Raw genomic sequence first — 23544 nt, 5'->3', positions numbered from 1 at the left:
TCTTGTTGACCCTCCGTGGCAGGGACCAGGTTTGCTGAACCACAATAAATACACAATATTTGTTTTGTGCCATGGTAAAGACAATAAATTTCTCTGTTGTTTAAAATGAATGTGAATAGTCTGAACATGACGATCTTTGTGGAAGTGATAATTTTCTTACTGTTTTAGAAGCTGTAAAACCGGATAATGGCTACCCATTATCGTATAAAATTTAACTAGAGCCAATTGGTCGTTGTATGAAATGTTATGTGCTGAGAAACTAAAACCTGATTATTCCAGAAATGTACCAGATTCCATCCAGTTGTTTTCAGCTCAACTAAATTAAATTACTGATCATACATTTCCTATGTCTTCCACAAATCCTCATGTTCGTAGACCATGGTTAAATAATGAATGCAAACAAGCAAGAAAGTGTAGGAAGAAAGCAGAACAAATATTTCCGCCGACACCCTACAGCAAAATATGTGGCAAACATGGAGGAACTGTGTCTACAAAATTAAATCACGCACACCACAAGATGGTTAAGAAAACAAAAAGGCAAAGGTTCAAAATCTTCTGTACACCATCTTTAAGATGGTGACACATTAATATCTGACACATCTGACATTGCAAATATACTTCTTCATCGTCAAATTATGTCTTGAGACACTTTGAGATACATGTGATCATACATGGACTTCAGGGAATATTCCTCCTGAATGGCATAATGCCATTGTAGTCCCCATACCAAATCCTGGCCGGAATCATACAGATCCTTCAAATTACCGCCCTATATCTTTAACCAGTGGCGTTTGTAAAACCATGGAACGAATGGTAAACACTAGATTAGTTTGGTATCTGGGAACCAATAATCTTATCACAAATATTCGATGTGGTTTCTGGAAAAATAGAAGTACTATTGATCATTTAGTATGATTAGAATCATTTACTCAAAGTGCTAGAGTAAATAAACAACACATAGTATCCAGAAACCTGTGGTTGTGGGTTCAAATCCCGGTTCGCCCTGATTATGTTTCTATGTTTGTCAGCACCATACCCGTGCTGTTGAGTTTCACCGACGTGGTAAACGTCTGAGACCTGCTTCACGGTGGGCTTTCCTCTCACATTAAGCTGACACGCCTCCAAACTCACACACTCACTTTGATCTTGAGAAAGAATACAGTACAACCTGGAAGCATGGCATTGTAAAAGATTTACATGATTTTGGCTTGATAGTTCGTTTACCGCATTTTATATCACATTTTTAACAGACAGGCAGAGTCGATTCATTCCTGTCTGACCATTATACTGAGGATCAAGGTGTCCCAAAAGGCAGTATTTTGTCTGTCACATTATTTAGTATTAAAATAAATAGTCATGCAACCCGATTCCGTTAGTCGCCTTTTACGACAAGCATAGACCCGTGAAGATTCCGTGGTAGAATAGGTCTTCAGCAATCCATACTTGCCGTAAAGGGTGACTATGCTTGTCGTAAAAGGCGAATAACGGGATCGGGTGGTCAGGCTCGCTGACTTGGTTGATGCATGTCATCGATCCCAATTGTGTGGATCGATGCTCATGATATTAATCACTGAATTGTCTGGTCCAGACTCGATTATTTACAGACCACCGTCATATAGCTGGAATATTGCTGAGTGCGGCGTTAAACAACAAACCAACCAACCAACCAACCAACCAACCAACGACAACCATAGTCACCTTTTACGGCAAGCATGGGTTGCTGAAGACCTATTCTACCCCGGAGTCTTCACGGGTCAGACTGAATTACACACCACCTCACTGAAAAGTAGTACGAAATAGGCTTGAGGGCTAAAAATGGTCCCAATATCTTAAACAAAATAGAAAACAAAAACGATTTTGTCGCCTTCAACCAGTCAGATATTAAGTAGTTTGGGTGCATGATAATAACCTCTGTTAGCATATTGTTATGATTGTAAAACCTGTTTTGTTACAAACAAATTTTCACTGTCGTTTACCAGACTAAGCATTGGAGTCTTGGTGTTTTCATTCTGATAAGGGGAAGACATACAACTAGAGAATAACAACGTTCGAATGAAAAAAGTGATAATTATAAGAATCGATCACTGAAAATATGTCTGGAATGCCTTTATTTTGATACTGGCCTTTCATTGTGAAAGAAATTATTCGATGAAATGTCATGTCATTTCACTAATATTAAATTACTCTTTTCATGTTTAGTATATCTCTGGACATATGTGGTGACTGATTAGTAGTGAGATGTGTCATAATGACCTATAGTACACTTGTGATAACATTCAGTCATGTGAAAATCACGCCGTGATAACCGTGTTTTCGGAGATACACTCTATTGTGTATACCAACGGAATAAAGTAACTGTGCTTCATGTAAAGTTTAATAAAAAAACATTTATTCTCAAATTAAATTATGCAGTATAAAGATCCTGATTCACAATTTGCACGTGCATGCTAATGGACGGCGCAAAATTTGGATGTTTGCGTTATTTTCGACCAGCCTGTATAATTTGTGCAACTTCCAAAGTAATTCTCAATCCATGTTAAATATCTCCTCTTCACCTCTCCTACGGAGGAATAAAAAAATGTATATAGTGAGGTGAACAGGTGGTTAGATTTTTGGGGAGGTAAACAATTCTATGAGTTTTTAGCATATTGGCTAATTCTTATATTTACATGAGATATATAGTTTACGAGCATCGTTAAAATATGTTTACTTTTTTTTAAATATAATGATTTTCAACAACCACATAATTTATATCACATATTAACAAATCCGATCACTTATTGGCGTGTTATTCCAGCTTCCTGTTTAAATTGGCAAGCGGTGGCAAGACGTTCCAAAGAAGCGCACTTTAAGAGCTAAAATGAAAGGAATAATTGACAAATATGATTCAAGCTTATTATCAATATTGAAGACTAATAACCACTTAGCCCAGGTCGTTCGGATCTAAAATATGTTTAATAAAAGTGAGCCATTTATAAACAAATCTACAATTGGTGAGTGTATCTTTATGTAAGAGCATGTACAAAATATAGAACAGATTACTACATTTCCAGATAAAGCGTTCACCAAAATGTTATCATTACTTTTTTAATATCTATGAGAAGGGGAGTTGTACCCAGCGTATCATAAAGTATAAAAAGTTGTTACTTTCATTTTAACTTGGATAAGTTTTCTCAGAAAAATGTTTTCAATTGACTTTATTATTTTCAAAATCCCAAACTTAAAATCAATTTACAAGAATAGGTGTTATCATGGCATCAAATAAGTTGACATTAAGTGAAAGGTGATATGTGCGTGATTTACTTGAAGCAAAGTACATGTCTTTAGTAGCTTGACCACACAGGCTTTTGATTGATTTTGTGAATGTTTTTTTTCTTTCTGAAAATAAATCCCAAGATCCTTATTCTCATCTACAAATTCAACATTACTTTCATCTAAATTTGTATGCTTTCTTTTGTCATATTTAGTACGCCCCAAAATAATTACTTTTCATTTACGCGTATTTATGACGTTTCCATTTTTTGCAATATGAGTCAAAACAATCTATAGAATGTTGTTAATTGTAGGCATAGAAAAGTACAAAGACAGAGATTTCTTTGAGAACACAGAATATCACATGATACTTTGACTAACAGTAAACATTCATATTTTGTAGGGATAATCTTAAAATATTTTTTGAAACATCTTCAACAGCGATAGCTAGGCCACCAGGTCTGGTGCTTGAGTTTTGTGTTCTTTGTATAGCTGATAAAGTGTGGAATGTCAACAGTATCACAGACATCTAGTTTAGGTTTTCCATGTTGAGTTATATTAGATTATTTAATGAAACGAACAACGTCAGTTGAACTTTCTCATAAATCCACAGACATTCACAAAAGAAATTGTTATAGCATCAGGTAGATCCCTTCTATGATCCCGAAGATAGATTCCCCTCCCCTACTTGTGTTGAGCTTGGTCTTCTTCTCTGGTTGTTTGGGGCGGGGGTGAGATTCCGGAGTGCTGGTCTGTCTGACCTGAGGTGCACATAAAACACTTTTGTTTAACTGGAAATAACGCTTACCAAATGACACGGCGTACTGTGGGTATGCTGCAAACAGAAATCCCGCAAAAACGAAGTTTTCAAATATTTCATTAAATATAATAACATTTAATGCTAATAATTTACTTAATTTAGTAACACAATACGAGCTCTTTGGGGACGTTGTCTACAGCAGGGCAACACTCATGACCTGTTAGGGACCGGTCGCCCACATGTGACATCACGTCAACAAGACAACAATATTCGTTTCGTGCGTCTACTAAATCGATACCAAACTGCCACATTAACAGCTAGGACAATTCCTGGGTTAGTGACAAATTAGTGGCAGAACCGCACGCAATAGTTTGAATGAGCACAAAATCCGGCCCTACGTCCAGTGATACGCTCACGTTTTGCTTCCGAGTCAGCATCTGAGGTTCAGAAGACAAGACTGGGACAGTATATTGTCCTTGTTTCATCAAGGGTCGTAGAAGGGTCTACAGGCGTCAAGGAGAACGTTTCAGTGACGCTTACGTTACTCATCGTCGTTCGCTACCGGGATGTCATCGTTCAAGATCATGTTCTACCTTAAGTGCAAATGCTGGGACCTAACGAATACTGCCCGCCCACATATATTCCGCATATTGTGACAGACATTTTGAGGCATCATAACACTGATGCCCTGCCATGGCTGTTGAAATGGTTTTCTGGTTATGGAATCTCAAAATGGTTAACATTGGGACTTCAGTCGTTTGCCGTACCACAGATGTTGTCAAACTCATCGTTCGTCTCTCACTTTTATGTGATAACATTTGAAACGGAAGAGCTTTCCCCAGGCCGTTGGAAGTACTGCCATAAATCTCGGCCACCTATTAGACATTCCAGAATTTTCTTTTGTTCATTTATTCAAAAATTTGAATCAAGAACTTGCCCAAAATATACCACTTGTTGTTGGCAATTAGTCGTTCTGACATGATCTGAATTGGGATGTCCTGAGATCTTTGTTTAGCTGTATGTAACGAGAACTGAGACCTGATTTTAGTGAGATAGCTGGTACATATAGCCTTGAGTTAAACACGTTAACTGTTCCAGTGTACGTTATTCATTATACTCAGTGTTGAACATACTCATAGAATGCCCATAATGTAGAAACCAAACCAAAATTGTATCCACTAAAAATTGTGAAATTTGTAAGAGAATAAGGTGTTGATGTGTTAATAAGAATGTTGTTATCGCCGGGGACAAGGACATGGTATGAAATTATGTGACATGTTAAAGTGGAAATCAGAACAGTACACTAAATGATAGTTTATTACATGTAATAGTTATGACGTCAACTTTCTGTTAGTCATGTTTGTGTTATGGCGTCAACAATATGTTAGTTAAAGGCTGAAACTATATCTGATTCAAAGTATTCCTGAATCATGGAGACACAGTCGTCTGGATATACTGAAGCGCTTGACAATAGTTTCTAGGGCAAAACAACTTGGTGATTGTTTCATGAATGCAACCAAAGTGTCAAGCAATGGGGTTATGTCTGGCTCCCAACATACTAATGGTCCTGTCACTGATGATTGTCCTTATGCGTTTAGCTGTTATTAAATGTAAATGCATCCTGTGATCATGCTGCAAGCGCTTTTAAAGTTCAGGGAAAAGGTAATTAACACATAATTCAGTGAACTAAAGAAAGGTTTCAAGATGCACCCATGATGCACTTACATGACAAGATAATACTATTTCATGTTTCAATCCAGTATATTTACCGCATGCATACCTTTGCATTACATTTATCAACGCTTCAATAAATGAACATCATTTCAACGTCCCTCGAGGGAAGCATTATGGCAAGAATTTACGTTCAACAGTGCAACCATGTTGAATTATCAGGATGAACACATTTTTTTTATCACAATCATCGAGTCTTTATTGGGAATGTAATTCGTACAGGTAACCTAGTATCAAGTGTGCAATAAAAGAAACATATGTTCTATGATAGGTGAGTGCAGTGAAAATATACCTCAGTGTTGTTGGATATCATAAATTGCTAGTCATGTTACGTTCACAAACTGAACCATCTAATTAGGTGGCTTTAAAATATGAAATATGAATGTGTTTAGCAAATTTACAGGAAGTCACGGCGAGAAGAACGTTTTGCAATGATTCTCCCTACTGTCATGATTTTGGCCTCATGTCTGTAGACTAACCCGAGCACTACGTGGTATGTGTCTTCTATCAAACTTTTGACATGACAATTATGGCAGTCACTTGGGTGTCTGTTATCAGTTTTAGGCTTCAAATAATATGGACAGACATAAATGTAAAGTCATACTTGAATATCACTTACTGCTTAAACCATATATGGTCGTTCGCGACAGTAATCTTCCCGGAAGTTTCTGGACTAACAACGATTCACCGTATTAAGAGTTGGGCTTTATGTCAATATCTATGCTTCAGGTATAAAGGCTTCTCCAGTCACAGGCATCATCCAGTGCCACTACATTGTCATGGCATGATAGCCTTGTCATGGGGATGACAGGCCAGGCCAGGCTACTGATCAGGGTCATTGATCACAACAACAGGTGAGGTGTCAGTGTCGATGATACGGTGTGATATACACAGAAACAATCTGCAAGATACAGATATTAATATATACGAGTTTGTGTCAAATCATAATTTTAAAGCATGAGTAAAAGAACCATATTTTAATTGTAAATCTCAACCCTACATATGATGTGATATCGTACTTATTAGTCAGTGAAGTGTAAAAATAATACTGAAACTAAACAGAACAGCGAACAGATATGGACACTGGAAACACTAGATGTCCTCTATGTATAATGTCAACACTATGTAATATGTGTACTGGCATTGAGAGACGAAAGTTCTTCCATCAAGAACAGTTAAATAGAGAATACTAAACGAGCTCCCGTGTAATACCAATTTTATGAAACGAGGGAATAGTTCTTGTATTTGACGAGCGAAAGCGTGCCGGATACCAGAGTTTCATAAAATTGGTATCACACGTGAGCGAGTATAGTATTTTATTTATTACCTGCAATTTATAGCTATTCCTTTTCAGAATTCCACTGTCGTGTATGAATAGGCAGACACCTACACGATCCACAACGTAATCCATTTGAGTTTAACAGAATGTGACGTCAGTCTAGCAACGGTGTAGCTGTGATCATTGAGAGTGCATAAACTCCTCTCAATGATCTATCATCTCCTCCCGCAATGTCGTTGAATAATCCAAGGGATGCTGAGAGTTTTCAACGTTTGTTAGTGTAACTTGTTCCCGCCGTACATAAGCACGCGCTTTGATATTACACAATGTGTAATACAGCTGTATGTTTATTTAACAGGTGATAATGAAAACTCGTGTACATTTTCCCTAAAGGTAAAGTACCCAAGCCAATGCATGTACTCACACTATAATGACCACAGCCAACACGTGACAAGCTGCACAGACGAAGAAGGCAAATCCACGGAGTATCTTCACAGTGGCATCATACATCTCGTTGTACACTGTTACCCCCATTCCTGCTGAGATGATGTTCATTAGCCCAACCCCAGCAAACAGTGATCCTGCAAGAAATAGGTGTCCGTAAGCATACGAATCGGAATCAGAATCATAATCTGTTCTGATTGGAAAACTCAAAACAAGGGCATTAGGCCAAGAAGTTTAAATTAAGATTCGTGTATACCAAGGATCTTAAATCGCTCAGTAATGATCAAATAGCCAATTCATCCAGTAAAACAGCCTCATCTGGTTCATATTTAGATCAATGCATACATATTCAATGATAAAGTCCGGATGACAACTTTCCAATTGTTAACTATCACTCTATGTTGAGCCATATTCCAGCAGCTCCAGCCTTTGGTGTCTACATTTCAGAACGTTTGAGGTTTTATGTTAGACGTGTGGATGTCATTTCTATATTTGACGCATCAGTGACCAAAGTGATGTCCGATACAATTCCCTTTTTTTACCTGTACTATTTACTCACCTGGCATTATCAATATTTGATATACTATCAATATATATTTGATTCATTTACATATCAGCTTATGGTGTTGTTGGAATCGTAGATTGGTGTAAAGTGTATATTATAAATGATGCATTACATAACTGAGGTTTATCTTTCCCTGGCACATATGCACTTCATCTATCTGAGACTCACCCTGCATTTCCGCAGGGGCCATCCTTGACATGATAGCTCGCACTGCCGGTAGGAGAGGGGAAGCAATGCCACATGGCAAAACAACTGCAATGAAAACAAAATTAATTTTTATGTAGATGCCTTTATTTCCCATTTTATGGAAATCCTACAAACAGAGTATTTGTCAAGACCTTATTATATGGATACTTAGTCAGTGTTACAACTAGGAGGGAAACGTGGCAATTCACATCAATGAACATTGTTATCAGAGCATCTTGCATTTTCTAAATGCAGCTGATGCTTCAATGACATCATGCTTTACTATATTCTTTAGATAATTGTCAATATGACGTACCTGCGAAAAGCATGAAGTTCGTATCAGCCAGGCCCTCTAGGACATAGGCTCCTGCCTGTATAACAGATGTTATGATACATATTCCTGGGTCTGAGGTGCACAGATGGAGGAGTTTGATGACTGGAATCCCCAATAGTTGTCTGGAAAGGGACACCGCCATATTGTAGTAGCCGATGAGCTCTGAGCCCCAACAGAATGGCTGGTTGAGTTGGTAAAGATATTCTACAATGTACACACCACCGGTGTTAAAGTATATCAGAAAATATGCTGCAATTGAGAGCCAGAATAGACTTCTCTTTGGGCCAAAATCTTTCGAAAAGTAGAATCCAAAGACAGTTTTCACCGCTTTTACCGGCGTTGGGTACTGAGATCTTCTATCTGTGTTGATCGTTTCTGGGAGCAGAACAACGACAACGAGTAGAGAGAGAAGCATAAGTGATGAAGTAGTCACAGAGGGGTAGAAATACCCAAGGTCTTTGATGAAGTATCCAGTCATGATCTGGGAAACTGCAGAAGATAAGGAGGTGGTGAAATCTATCACAGCGATACCTACTGTTCGGGAGTTCATAGGTGGCGTGTTGTCAGCCGTGTAGGCATAACTAGCTAGAATGACACCATTGTATCCCCCTGAAATCCCATCTAAGGCCTCGCCAATGTACAGGTATCTAAGATCTAGATTCCAGTAAATAACAATGGTCAACGTCATATACCTCACAAGCTCTCCAATTAAAGGCACAATGAAAAGAAATCTTCGACCAAGAAAATCAGAATATGCCCCAAGGAACATACAACTTATGAGTTGAATCGGGCTTGATATAGCTGTTAGTACAATCTGAATGTTTGATGTCCTGTCTTGAACCTTTTCCTGTAATATATACCCTGGATCCGACTCATTGAGGTAACACGTGGATGTTTGGTTTGAAGTATGTGCAGTGCTGTTATGGAACAACTCATCGGAGTACCTCTTGTAAAGATATTGCGTTAACAATGGCTCGTGGATATTAACAGCCAAATGGTAAACCAGAAACACAACGTTAGCTTTGAGGAGATTTCCGAGTTTAGACTTGCCTTCTTGATTGTTGTCTGCTACTAGTGGTATAGACTCCATGCTCGTTGAGTAAAATGTGACCAGTATTTAGAGCTTGCTCCAAGATAGTATATCTTTGAAGCCTTGAAGTTCGAACCCTGTTGACATGTGGCATAATGACCTTGTTTGCTGGTGATATACACGATGGTTGTTTGTTCATAACACAATGAAGCTGTTTGGATGCAGAAAGTGAGCGAGACAAGATAACACCACTATGCTTGGTATATATAACATATATCAGACATACATTATAGAGTTTAGTCAACCTCTTAAATACTATTTACAAAATATGTTCTATCCTGTCAGCAACCACAGCCAGACCAGCCAACTGTTGATCATTGGGACTGACAGAACCGGTGATCTCGGCACGATGCCATGGGATTGTTTGTAGACAACTTTAACAACATCTTTGGATTTTAGTCAATGGACTTCAGAAAGAGAGTATAGTCTTCTATATTACTGTTTGTTTTGTTTGTTTTGTTTTTTAATGCCGTACTATTCCAGCTGCATGGCTGTTTGGTACTCAGCAATATTCGCTTGCCGTAAGAGGAGACTAACGGGTTCGTGTGGTCAGGCTCGCTGACTTTGTTGATCCATGTCATCGTATCCCGATTGTGTAGATCGATGCTTATGATGCCAATCACAAGATTGTGTCGTCCAGACTCTATTATTTATAGACTGCTGTCATATACTGGAATATTGCTAAGTGCGGTGTTAAACAACAAACAAAGAACAACAAAAATATGTCTGCCGTTTGTAAATAATCAATTCTGAACCAGTAAATCCAGTGATTGATATCCAGTGATTGACAGGCAACTCGAGTGACGGGCTGTGCGTCAATGGCGTTACACCATGTTTACAGACGAATCAAGGTGTCTCCTCCGATTCACAGATAGCAGAACACGTTTTTGGCAATCTCATTAAAATCAGAGCTTCGTTCTCGATTATCGCTAAACAAAGACTAAATTGCGTTGTTGGCGACGTTGCGGCGAGCGGTATGCCAGGTCCTGTCGTTGTCCATTCGCTAAAATTATCCGCAGAAATTTCGAACTGCAAGTGGACAATGCCAGACCTCAGGTCGTCACCGATTACTTCCCACGAGAAGGCAAACGGAAGTCCGCTAAGTCCCTGACATTTCCAAAAAATAGAGCATCTGTGGTACTTTACACCGTCTTGTGGCCCGGTATCATCAAATATATTAAGAACGTTAACACTGCAGGATCCACAAACTAATGCTAGGTTAAAAAACAGATTGAGCAATTTCTGTGAAACCTGTTGTTGCGATGTTTACCTTCTAATTATAAGTCCTTTGAACATGAAATGATTCGATGAAACAGTATGTCATATGCATGAAATATAATCTGTCTCAGATGTTTAGTGTATCTTCAGATATATATGTAGACTTAGCGGTGTTGGTGGTGGTGTGTTAACACCCTGTTCAGTGTCATACCTATTGTACATGTGTGATAACATCCGCAGCCATGTGATTAATAACTCGACCAACCTGTGTATGCCTGAGGGCATGTTATTTATATTGCCTTTAATGTTTTAACTATTCTGGCGCATTTTATTCATTATACTCATTGCTACACATATGTTTTTCAAAAACTGACCAACATGCATGTAAGGAATAACAATACATAAATTATGTATATAAGTGAAGATTTATTTCGCCATAGTCAAGGTCTAAAATGAAAATAGTGTGACAAGTAAATGCGTTAATATCAAAGATAGTTTATTACATGTATTATTTATGACAGTGGTTGGGATTCAACAATAAGTTGACACACGTCTTCAACAGTCATAAGCATTGCCCATTGAGACTACGTCATCGTTTCGGTGATAGCCTTATCCTTGGAGATGATGGGACTAGGTTTCCAATCTGTGTCATTGATACTAACAGCAGTGGAGGTATCAGTGTCGACGATGCGGCGAGATGCAAGCAGGAATATTCTGCAATACATGAATATATTTGTTTAGTATTTCAGCTGGTTCCCTTACAGAAGTAGTAAAATGTGATTGCTTACCTCTTTCATGCATCTCAATGGCTCAAAGGTGTTGGTCAGTGATGTGTAAAAAAGGAAATACAGAAATCAATGTATAAAAAGAACACATGTTATGTCAGATGTTTAGGTTGGCTATGGGCGTCCTTTATGTTGAATATCCCCACCGCGACATGTACTTACACTATGATAACCGCAGACAACAGTTGGAATCCCGCACAGGCGAAAAAGGCAAAACCACGGTGTACTTTCACAGTAGCATCATATATCTCGTTGAAAACTGTTATCCCTATGGTCCCTGAGATGATGTTCACAAGTCCAATGCCGGCAAACAGAGATCCTGGCAAAGACAAGTACATGTACATACGATATTTGGGAACAGTACTCAACTGCTCGTTGAAAATGTTCCAAAATATTTCACAGTGTCAGTAAGCGTCTCAAATCCTCAAGAATAAGATGGACCAAATGAATAAAAGCATATTGAGTATTGCTTTGGAAAGTTTCCTTTTTAAGAGATTCTACCTGAATATAGAGAATATTCAACACTCGTTGTTCAGTGAAGTATAGTTGTTTGTTGCTCAACGACGCACTTGCCAACATTGCAATTATATGACAGCAACTTGTAAATAATCAAGCCAGTGATTGAAGTAATGTACATTGCTCAAAGCCATCAAGGTATGAGGTCACGCATTCAATCAACTGACCGAGCATGAACATCATTTTCATCATGTCGCCTCGCACAGGCCATGGTTCGTGGGGACCTATTCTAACGGGGAATCCCCACGACTCGTTTGTTTTAACGCCGAAATCAACAGTATTCCATTTATATGATGGCACTATGTAAGTAATCAAGCCTGGACCAGACATTCATGTTGGTGACATCGAGACATAGATCCACACAATTGGGATACGTTGACATGCAATCTACCAGTACACCGAGTATGACCATTCGATCAATCTGGTCGACTTGCACGACATGCATAGATGGCAGGGATTTATGTTCTTACACAGAATCCCCACAGGTCATTATCAAACGTATGTTAACATTAATGAGGTTATCCCTTATGACTTTTTAACTGTTTAAAGAAGCAGTTCTTTCAAGGCTGTATGTTACATTATACATATATAATGTTTCATTATATCAGATCACTGATCAGATACTATGCAATATGTAATGGAAATTATTCCTCAATAAATTTATATAATGTCATTGTTAGATCAGTAAAATATGATTCCTAATTTCATGTTGGGACAGTTAAATCAAGTATTAAAGATATATCTACAATCTTGCTTCTGAAGCTAATTTTCGGAAACGTTAGACCCGTTTGAATTAAGTACACTGCTGCCAATTCATGTTTTAAATAAATCTTGCTAGAACTAGGTTTATACGAATGTCTCCATTGTACTCTGTACTGTACATAAAAAAACACGTCAAAACTGCTTCACTCTTTACCTTTGCTACCGTAAGACAAATGCAACGGTAAAAACATTGCAACGATTTACTCTTCACACAAGTGAACGTGACTGACACAAAAGCGTTTTCTGTGAAGGACATGCATGACCTCCTCCTTTGACATTTCTCCGTGTACTCACCCTGCATTTCAGCAGGCGCCATTTTCGACATGATAGCACTTACTGTCGGCAACAAAGGGCCTGCAAGACCATTGGGCAAAACAACTGCAAAAGAAAGACTTCAAAGCATGAAAAACTCATATCGACAGCCAATATGACATGTCTGGTTGTGTGCAAGGCAAGAAATATACGGTTTTCAAGATCTGCTCCGGAAATAAGCACTATCGCAATTTTCAGTCTAAGTCAAACTCGAAAAATAAAATTACCAAAATCCAAAACTATCAAAAGGCACCAGTGTACATCTAGATCTTTTTATGTGCCAAGTTTGGTTAAGACATCTCTTATGGTTTTTGAGTAATTACACAAGAAACGAATCATGACGGAAAGACGTACGGACAGCACCCATTCCTATATCCCCCTTCTACTTCGGGCAGGGGATAATAAACAGGTTAATATTTAGTTCTCATTTATAGTTTTACGAAAGGCTCCCCAAATTGGAACGCAAAACTTAACCCAGACGTCAGTACTGTGAAATCGGTAAAGGACCACATTTGATCAATGAATGATATATAAGTTATATTATAACACACATATTTAGGTCCACAAAAAAGCAATAATCAATCATGGCAGGAGCAATAAGTAATAGGGCCCGTTATTAATATACGTGCACTCGCACATATCCGAAATTTGCTCACCATCTTATGTCGTGAAACAGGCCAGTCTCCGTTTTCAAATATAGAGTAGTATTTTTTGGAAAGTAGACACAAAGACAACTTATTTCTGATGGTCTTTAAGCCTTTGTTCTTTGAAATGGTCAAGTGGTTCCAGACCAAAGACTAACTACCTAGACTAACAAACGATTCTTGAACTGACTATCTAGGTGCAAATAATAACCGAAGCTAAAACCTTTTCACATGTTTTGTTAAAACTCAAAAGACCAGTTATATGAGAATATGTTCATGAAATCTCAGAAAAACAGTGGGGTGAAAATCTTTCCACTCATCTTCAGCAGAATCTTCTAGAGGTGTCTATGTCTCATCATAACACTATCTTGGTAGTAGATACAAACATGAACTCTGGCAACCTCACTGGAAGAAAGTGCTAGTCTGGCGAGTGTGTGAATTTCTATATGGTCACCCTGAGAAGAAATGCGTTGAGTTTGAGAGAGTACAGGGAAATAAGCATTACTGCTTGACAAGGTACTGAAGAGAATGATCCATAAAAGTACCAACAAGATCAGAAGTGGCCTCATTTTTATTTACAAAAACATGGGAGATCTGGGTAGCCAAAGAACAGGTCACAGCACATGAAAGAATTATAATATTCAAATAACCTGGCTTGTAACAATGTCTAATACCAGACATCACACATGAATCGTGTTTCAAACCAGCACACAAAGTCAGCGATCTCACCCACGCAGCCACTGAGGGAAATCCGACAAAAGTAAGTGTTATCCCAGTTATAACATTTGTCACATTTGATCACTCTCCAAAAAAGGCATTGTGTATCGCTAGCTTTTGGCCATGGACGCCGTGCCAATTTACACTTATCAGAGGGTACACAAAGTATGTCGAAATAAGCGTGGATAACTCTAAATTATTGACAACTCTCAACATTTTACAAGCATTTCAATTATTTGATGCTACTAACAAAGTCCATTTACAAGGGCCTACTGACCTATGCCAAAATTGTTATGTGGCAGTAGATATATTGTAACTGCCCATAGTTGTTCACAGTCGATGCTCCACCCCAGCGCTTGATACTTGCTGCAATGCCCTTTTGGGAGTGACGATCTCATTCGAGTTGCTTCGCAAGGCAACAGTTTCTAGAAGTCTGGCTGTACCTACATGAGAATCAAATGAGGTGATTCGAGCCCTTTTTTTAATTTTAGATCTAATAATGTCATGGGTCATGTGTTCATTGATCTCATGTGGTTACTTACTGATTTCACTATTTAGTTCTGTACCTACCGATTTCGGGGTTAACCTTCACGTTTCAATTTGAGAATTCTTTTTCATTAAAAACTTACAGAACAACTTATAAAGGACAATCTATTTCTCTACTAATTCTCACACTTTTGCCCGAAATCATGCTACTGCGAGAAAATAATTTATAAATATAAAAGCAATTGTTATAAATACTCACATGAGAAAAGCATGACGTCAGTGTTGGCCAGGCCGTCAAGGGCAAAGGCTGCTGCCTGTATGACAGATGTTATGATACATATTCCTGGGTCTGAGGTGCACAGATGGAGGAGTTTGATGACTGGAATCCCCAGTAATTGGCGAGAAAGCGACAACGCCATATAAAAGTAGCCAATGAGTTCTGGTCCCCAACAGAAAGGCAGGTTTAGTTGGAAAAGATATTGGACAAAGTACACACCAGTCTGACTGAAAAAGGATATAAGATATGCTGCAAGTATAAGCCAGAAAAGGCTTCGCTTTGGTCCAAAATCTTTCGAAAAGTAGAATCCAAAGACATTTTTCACTGCTTTCACAGGACTTGGATATTGAAGTCTGCGATCAGTGTTGATAGTTTCAGGGAGCAAAACAACAACAAGGAGTAGAGACAGAAGTATGAGTGAAGTAGTGGTCACGGCAGGGTAGAGATAACCTAGGTCTTTGATAAAGTATCCAGTACTGGCTGAGGAAGCTGCAGCAGCTAGGTAGGTGGTGAAATCTATTAGCGCAATGCCTACTGTCCGGGAGTTCTTAGGTGGTGTATTGTCAGCCGTGTAGGCATAACTAGCTAGAGCCACACCATTGAACCCCCCTAAAATACCATCTAAGGCCTCGCCTATATACAGGTATTTCAGATCTAGACTCCAGTAAATAACAGCTGTTAGAAATAACTGCCTTAGAAACTCTCCAATCAAAGGTACTATAAAGAGGAATCGTCGACCAAGGAAATCAGAATATGCCCCTAGAAACATACAGCTGATTACTGCCAAGGAACTTCTAATGGCTGTGAGTATAGTTTGACAGTTTGATGTCCTTTCTTGAACACTTTCCTGTAACATATATCCTGGATCCGACTTATTGACGTAACACTTTGAGGTTTGATTTAGAGTGCTGGCAGACCCTTTGTTATCGAACACCTCATCGGAGTACCTCTTGTAAAGATATTGTGTTACGAGTGGATCATGGATATTGATTGCCAAATGGAAAACAAGAAACACAACGTTAGCCTTGAGTAGATTTCCCAGTTTAGACTTGCCTTCTAGGTCGTTGGTTTCTGGTAGCAGTGAAGACTCCATGTTTGTTCAGTAATATTTGAACACCGTTCAAGAATTGCTTCTAGTTATACATACATACTTGAGGCCGTGATTTTCGAACCATGTAGACGTGTGACAGTGACCTTGTTTACTGGTGGTGCTTACTAGATAACACTATCAATCATCGTTGAATCAGATCGCCCTGTCTCTGTCTTGTCCATTGACCTTTATTAACATGGTATTTGTGACACTGACTCTATGTCCGGAGATATACACAGACTTGACTCGGGTATTACAATAACGAAGTGTTAATAAATATGGATCTAGTATCCTTCTGCATTATTAATTACATTTTAACAACATTGCAATATAATGTGTTTATTGCATTGTGGACAATCTCTGTTTAAAGCCCCACCCTGACCATAAAAAGCCTGCAAGGTGGCGGTGTTTCAGTTTCGAACAAGGACTGACAATGTAAACACAACCGAGTGCCGGAGAAGCGTTTTGAAAACCGTACGCAAACAAGATCACCATTGACCGTCAAACTTCGTATCAACTTGAATGACAAACCCTGGATACCACAAATGGCTCCATATCTAGATATAAGTCAATAACTTTTCAGTAGTTTTATCATAAAAAATCGAATCGATCGTTTTTGGCGTCTGCATCAATCACATTTGGCGGAGCTTAATTACGGTTGCGCTATAAATAGCAAAGCACATGGTCATGTGTACATGTGACACATTCAATGCATTTGTGGTCAAAGTGTATTGTGTTGAATATTTTTACAGCGGAACAGCAGCAGAACAACAGTTTCGGTTAATGTAACAGTAACGATACATAAATTCGAAATTGACGACAAGATTTTGTCAGTTCAGTCCGAAAATTACAGATATTTGTTTAGTTTTGGTCATTTGGATTCAACAGTTCGATCTATACCACACAATAATCAGATTATATATATAAACTTCAATTATTAATAAGATTTTTCAACTGGTGTTTAGGAAGGGGCCTAATTTGAAGTACCAGAAGTTGCGCCAATATTTCTTAGCTTGACTACAATATATGAATATGTCACGTATAAGCAACTAATAAATAAGTAACGAAATATACTTGATGTTTTACCCTACATTAAGCATATCAAGATAATATTGTACTTACGATAAACGAAAACTCAATTCACATATTCCAAGACAACTTTAATTATAGATTTCCTTTCCTTTCTCAGAATTTTCACACACAAATCTGAGTTTGATCATTAGATCCACACTTGTCCCATGTATTTTTTGTTCGGGGGATTTGGATACACTTTGCGCACAAGTTTTAAAATACAATCAGGGATCCCTTTCCCGTTTTGTCCACACCAATCCTTCACCTGTGCAACGTTTAATGTCCGTTTCTTCAAGTCCGAGTATCTACGATCTCTCCCAAAACATCATCTATTTAACTCAGTCCAGAAGAATTTGAAGCACTGTTTTCGAGTTAATGAATAAGCTCTGTAACAGTAAATTAGTAAAGGTTAATTAGGGATGCCAAACACGTTAATTAATGAAAGAAGAGGAGTCAAAACACTGTCATTTCCTGCCCAGGACATGACACCCCTACACGCTAAGGTCGGTGAGAAACCTTCTCATCAAAGAAAAGACACAGTCAAGACAGTGACTTTTCGGTATGGACTCTCGGTATGTAGCTATAATTATCAGTTTATTACATTACTGAAGATGCATTTTATTATTCTGCAATCCATTTTTAGTATTACCCGCTGGCCCGGCCCGGCCCGAATTTTCTTGGCCCGACTTTTAGGCAATTCCCTCGTTTAGCATGGTGTATTGCGCAACAGAACTGGAATCTGAGAACTTGGCGGGGGCTCAGTAATGGTTTGGGGGTGTATCTCTCATAATTGCAGGATTGATTTGGTCACCACAAGGGGCAACTTAACAAGGGCTCGGTACATCCGGGACGTTTTGAGGCCAGTCGTCGTTCGCATGCAGTCGTGGATTACATGAGGGCCAATGCAATAACAACTCTACCCTGGCCAGCAATGAGCCCAGATTTGAACCCCCTTGAACATGTTTTGGATATTCTGGGGCGGCGCATACAGGCACGAGATCCTCCTGTACACGATTTACGCCAGTTGGAAGCAGCATTGCACCAGGAGTGATTGTGGTATAACCATCAACAGATCCAACGTCTGACTGGAGGCATGAGACGTAGGGTGGAATGCGTCATCCGGGTACCGGGCGGTTAAACCCGCTACTGATCTGTTTCACGTGTCATGTCAAGTAGAGACTTTAAGGAACATTTTCACATGAAACATCAAACGTAAATCGTTTACTTAATCCTGCAGCTCCATACTTTTTTCAGGTATTGTCTTAGGTCAAAAACAGTACCTGTGTTACCATGATGTTTATGTCACTAAATTCCAATCACAACTCACCGATATCTTCTTTGTTGTCAAATGTATGTTATATCCGTTGATATTGGAAATGCCCAGCTCCCGTGGTCAGTCATCCCATGCCATGAATTTTGTTCTGAAATGGGGTGTGCTTAACGTTTTTCTTTGTGTATATGATAATAACAAATACATGTTCATTGCGATTTGTCTATTGCAACCTGATCAAAATCATCAAATGCATGTATAAGCACAATGTGTAATCGTTATTGGTCACTAGGTTGAAATAAACTGCTGGCCAAAATCTTTGAAATAACATACCTAGACACCCTGTGTTAATTTACAACCTTCTACCACTTCCTCTAACACAATGAGAATACAATTACTCTCATATACATAATCATATATCCCGGAGTAAATGTAGTGTCTTAAAGGGGAAGTGTACACGCAAAAATCACTTTCTTTCTTTTTCTAAACAAAACGCAATTTTAGAATTAGTTAGTATCTGTGTTTGAAAATATATTCATTTTTTTTCACAGTGAAAGTAGGAAGCTCACAATAGTGTGAAAGTGATATGCCGTTATGAGGCCTTCGTTTTACGAGCGAAATGGGCCTGAGTTATCCCCCTTAGATTATGACGTAATTGGTGCCAATTCAACTGGGTCCCTGTCTATTCTCAACGCAAAAGTTATCAAGGACCAGTTTGCGGTAAAACAACATGGTCTACGACACACTCCGGCGCAGTGGTGACTCAGCATAACACAATTCTGGCTGGCATCTGAGAGTGCTAGAATCACAAAACTGTACCTACACCACGTGAAGCGGCTCTAACAAAGCATGATGACGTCATAATGTTTATCAATTGGCACCAATGACGTCATATTGCAAGGGGCATAAGCCATGGTGTTTTTGTTATGGAAATAGAACACTTGGTAAATGTGAAAAATATAAATCGTGTTAGTGCAATAAATATGTTAATTAAATATGATGCTTTTATATTTTTGTCTATGACACTTCTATGTTAACACTTTTAATGTGGAAAAAGTACAAGAAAAAATGGTTCATTTCCATGTGAAATTGCCCTTTAAGAAATGTAACTGTGCTTCATATTAAGTTAGAAAATGCATGTATTCTTAAAGTAAATAATGCATCTTTCAGTACCTGTTCATGAAGACATCTCCACGTGATTCACAATTTGCACGTGCAAAAACTCTTTTTTTACAAAGTATCCAGTACAAGCTTGGTGGGTGGTGAAATCTATCATAACGATCCCTAATGTGTGTGAGTTCTGGATGTGGATGGATAGATATTGACAGCAAAATAGAAAACCAAAAGCACTACATTAGCCTTGAGATTAACCATTCTTTTTACAAAGTATCCAGTACTGGTCTGGGAAATTTGCACAAGCTTGGTGGGTGGTGAAATCTATCATAGCGATCCCTAATGTGAGTGAGTTCTGGATGTGGATGGATAGATATTGACAGCAAAAGGGAAAACCAAAAGCACTACATTAGCCTTGAGGTTTCCCTATATTAGCAAACTTTCTTGAATGTTGTTTTCGTGAACACCTGGTGTCGTCTTTTTAATTTTCATTGATCCATTGCGAACACCTGGTGTCGTTTCTATATTTTCAGTGATCCATTCTTAAAATTGTCATCGCTATTTTGCCTTTGACAGCCAATGGAATGGATAATTGAGACGAATTATTCCCTGGCGTAGACATTTTATATTTCTGGTAGAATGGTAGGATCCATGCTTGTGCAATATAATTTGACCACCCTTCAAAAGTTATATAAACCAAAACATTTTAATGGTTATTAAAGTTTACTATGCTGAAAATAGTCGCTGAAAGTCAGCAAACTTGAAGTCCAAACACAGTCATGATACCCGTCTGTTATCCGTCACGATCGCATAACCTTTTCGTTTTTGTTTCATTTTAGCTACCATTAAACATCAATGTATACCGACACAGAGATTATGTCAAACAGTGTCGGATGTTTTCTAGATGTTGGCATTGGGAGATCTAAAAGACATTGGAGAAATGTTGGTAACAGATCATTAGTGTCCAGACGACACATAACAAACGTAAAATATATTTTCATTCCTTCAAACTGCTCAGGATGAGGGGAAAATGTCCTATCTGCATGGAGATAAGCTTGTCATCGACAATGAAGTTTATTCATATAACAACGAGGATTCCAACATCATAGCTCTCGTGCCCAAGAACCGCTCGACATCAGTGGGAACAGGTAGGGCATGGGACCGGACTTGATCATTTCGGACAATCAACATGAAGCAGGTACTCGTCATTCCTCTACACTGAGAGTTTTAGGTTGGAATGTACACGGTTTAATAAATAAGCTCAGATTTACAGACTTCAAGCGAATTTTGGATCAATATGACATGTTTTGTCTCATCGAAACTTTGGCGAAGTCAATTGACAAGTTTAGTAATGCATTTGCTGAATGTGGCTGTTTTCAGATAATTTAAAAGAAAATTTTGAAGATGCAGTAGTGGAACAGCAGTAAATGACAAAATGCATGTTTTAACAAGCCCCAACAAATCTATGGAGTGGATTGACCTTGTTGTTTTGACATCTTAAGGGAAAACCTTTCAGGAAAAATACCTAATATTTGCGTGTGTATACATAATACCAGAGACAATGACATGTAAAGATTGTATTGAAATTTTGGAAAATATATCAACAGTGCTAAAAGAAAGCTACCCTCAAAGTGAAATAATATTATTAGGGGACTTTAATGTCAGGACTGGAATTAAGTTTGACTTTATAGAATATGACAATATAGATAATTTACCTATCGATGAAAGCACATGCATTATGTCTAATGATTGTCCACAAGTGAGATATAATAAAGATGCCGGCAGAATATTTAACCTGTCTCAGTGGTATAAACAAGGTGCATTATGGGCCTACTACTTTTCTTCTTATTTATTAAGGAATTGACTGTATATATGCGTGATAGTTTTGAAAATGGAATTTATGTTTCACAGGAAATGTCAAATAGTATTGCATTACTTTTTGCAGATGATGTTATTGTTCCAGATAAAATTACTGGTCTTCAGAACAGATTAATTGCTCTACAAGATTATTGTGATAAATGGGGTATGGATGTTATTATTGACAAAACCAAATGATTGTTATTGAACCTGGCGGGCCCCTCTGTAGGTATAAAAGAAGGTAACTGAATGGTAGGCATCTGGAAGCATTAAGTATCTATACATATTTAGGTTTGATACCCACCCCGAAATTAATTTGGACTAAAGGGTGGAATGTTCTATCGGAAAAAAACCCTATAATATCTATAATGTTATTGCTCTGCTTTTTGCAGATGATCTTATTTTTGTTTCAGATAAAGTTATTGGTCATCAGAACAGATTAATTGCTCTACAATTTTATTGCGATAAATGGGGTATGGATGTTAATATTGACCAAACCAAATTATTGTTAGCGGGACCCTCTCTAGGTATAAAGGATGGTCATTGAATGGTAGGCATCTGGAAGTAATAAGTAGCTATACATATTTATGTTTGATACAAACCCCGAAATTAATTTGGACTGTAGGGTAGAAGGTTCTTTCTGTACAAGCTCCCAAAACTTTTTCCCTGTAAGATCTATAATAAGAATTTTTAATTAAAATCTATTATAAGGATCTGCCCGTAAATAATTAATTTAAAATCTTTTACTGGGAAATAATCCCTATTTGGAAGCGAAATATAGGGATATGTTTATAGAGAAAGTATTGAATGTATCTATAGGAATTTTTTAAAATTCCATTTAGGGTTGGGGTAAAGATTTTCAATGTGTCCACCTATGGAGAATGTGGGAGACTTCCTTTAAGTTCTATTTATTTTGTTAAATGTATAAAATATTGGTGAAGGTTATTAAATATGAATAATGATTCCCTTTTACCCAAGATTCTATTTTGAATCTTATAAAATGATGAGAAATACATGTGATAGAAGGCACCCAAATTGGGCAATCCATGTGAAGAATCTCTTCAAATATGGTTTTGGCTATGCTTGGATGACACAGAATCTTGGTAACTCAGATTTGTTTAACCAGTTATTTTAACAACGAGTTAGAGATTGGCACTCTTGGTCTCAAACCCCTCTTTAAGAGTTTATACACAACTTAAATCAAACTTTCGATGTGAAAACAAGAACTATAGAATAGAACTACATTGTCAAAACATTGAATTAGTTATAATATACTTGGTGTCCAGAAATACATAAGAAATATTTCTTCTGATAAATGAAGATGATTTTCTTTGTCCATTTTGTTGTGTGCTCTCAAACAAGAAGTAAATATTTGTCAAAGTATAACATATTTTTTAAACCATAACATTGTAATTATTATTATTTATTTCGTATCCCACACTGTGAGTCACGTGACCTTAAACATGAATGTACTTAGGCCTTTATGATATTAAATGCTTGAATCCTTTAATATCGGATGTTGTAGTTAAGGATTGCTTCAGCTAAAATATATGAATTGTACAGAGCCAGGGCAGATGTGAGTGCAGCCTCACGTTTATCGACATATCTTAAAGGCCGACCACGGTCTACCTTTCGAATATCTGTATCTTGATGCTGTTATCAGTTTTATCATGTTGTCATGAGGCAGCAGACCTTTTGTTTATGTGTGTCAATCAGCCCTGTCAACTCAAAGGACGTCATTCCTAATTTCTATTGCTGGTTTTATTCTGGGATTTTACAACAATC

General features: G+C 37.9%; 2 protein-coding genes across 2 annotated transcripts; both read right to left on the bottom strand.

Moving 5' to 3' along the window:
* Positions 1 to 6565: 6565 nt before the first annotated feature.
* LOC139444255 (lysosomal proton-coupled steroid conjugate and bile acid symporter SLC46A3-like) lies at positions 6566 to 9641 on the bottom strand. Its single transcript, XM_071225178.1, has 4 exons — positions 8534 to 9641; positions 8200 to 8283; positions 7447 to 7603; positions 6566 to 6644 (listed from the first exon to the last, which is right to left on the bottom strand). The coding sequence occupies exons 1-4, from the start codon at positions 9639 to 9641 to the stop codon at positions 6566 to 6568; spliced, it is 1428 nt and encodes a 475-aa protein (XP_071081279.1).
* Positions 9642 to 11443: 1802 nt separating this feature from the next.
* Positions 11444 to 16451, bottom strand: LOC139444252 (lysosomal proton-coupled steroid conjugate and bile acid symporter SLC46A3-like). The gene is made up of 4 exons (XM_071225175.1): positions 15341 to 16451; positions 13217 to 13300; positions 11807 to 11963; positions 11444 to 11573 (listed from the first exon to the last, which is right to left on the bottom strand). The coding sequence occupies exons 1-4, from the start codon at positions 16449 to 16451 to the stop codon at positions 11444 to 11446; spliced, it is 1482 nt and encodes a 493-aa protein (XP_071081276.1).
* Positions 16452 to 23544: the final 7093 nt, after the last annotated feature.

This window comes from Haliotis cracherodii, unplaced genomic scaffold (genome assembly GCF_022045235.1).
Source record: "Haliotis cracherodii isolate W230 unplaced genomic scaffold, xgHalCrac1.p SCAF_5, whole genome shotgun sequence".
In the NCBI taxonomy this organism is placed as follows: domain Eukaryota; kingdom Metazoa; phylum Mollusca; class Gastropoda; order Lepetellida; family Haliotidae; genus Haliotis; species Haliotis cracherodii.
This window is presented reverse-complemented; position numbering and strand designations above follow the sequence as displayed.

Bases quoted from the DNA above. Each gene is read 5' to 3' on its own strand.
- LOC139444255 (XM_071225178.1), bottom strand. From the start codon at position 9,641: ATGGAGTCTATACCACTAGTAGCAGACAACAATCAAGAAGGCAAGTCT. The intron at 8,284-8,533 runs GTACGTCATATT...TTTTCATTGCAG, and splicing joins GAACTTCATGCTTTTCGCAG to TTGTTTTGCCATGTGGCATT. The intron at 6,645-7,446 runs GTGAGTACATGC...TGTATCTTGCAG, and splicing joins TTGGCTGTGGTCATTATAGT to ATTGTTTCTGTGTATATCAC.
- LOC139444252 (XM_071225175.1), bottom strand. From the start codon at position 16,451: ATGGAGTCTTCACTGCTACCAGAAACCAACGACCTAGAAGGCAAGTCT. The intron at 11,964-13,216 runs GTGAGTACACGG...TGTCTTTGCCAG, and splicing joins GGCGCCTGCTGAAATGCAGG to GATCTCTGTTTGCCGGCATT. The intron at 11,574-11,806 runs GTAAGTACATGT...CATGTATTGCAG, and splicing joins TTGTCTGCGGTTATCATAGT to AATATTCCTGCTTGCATCTC.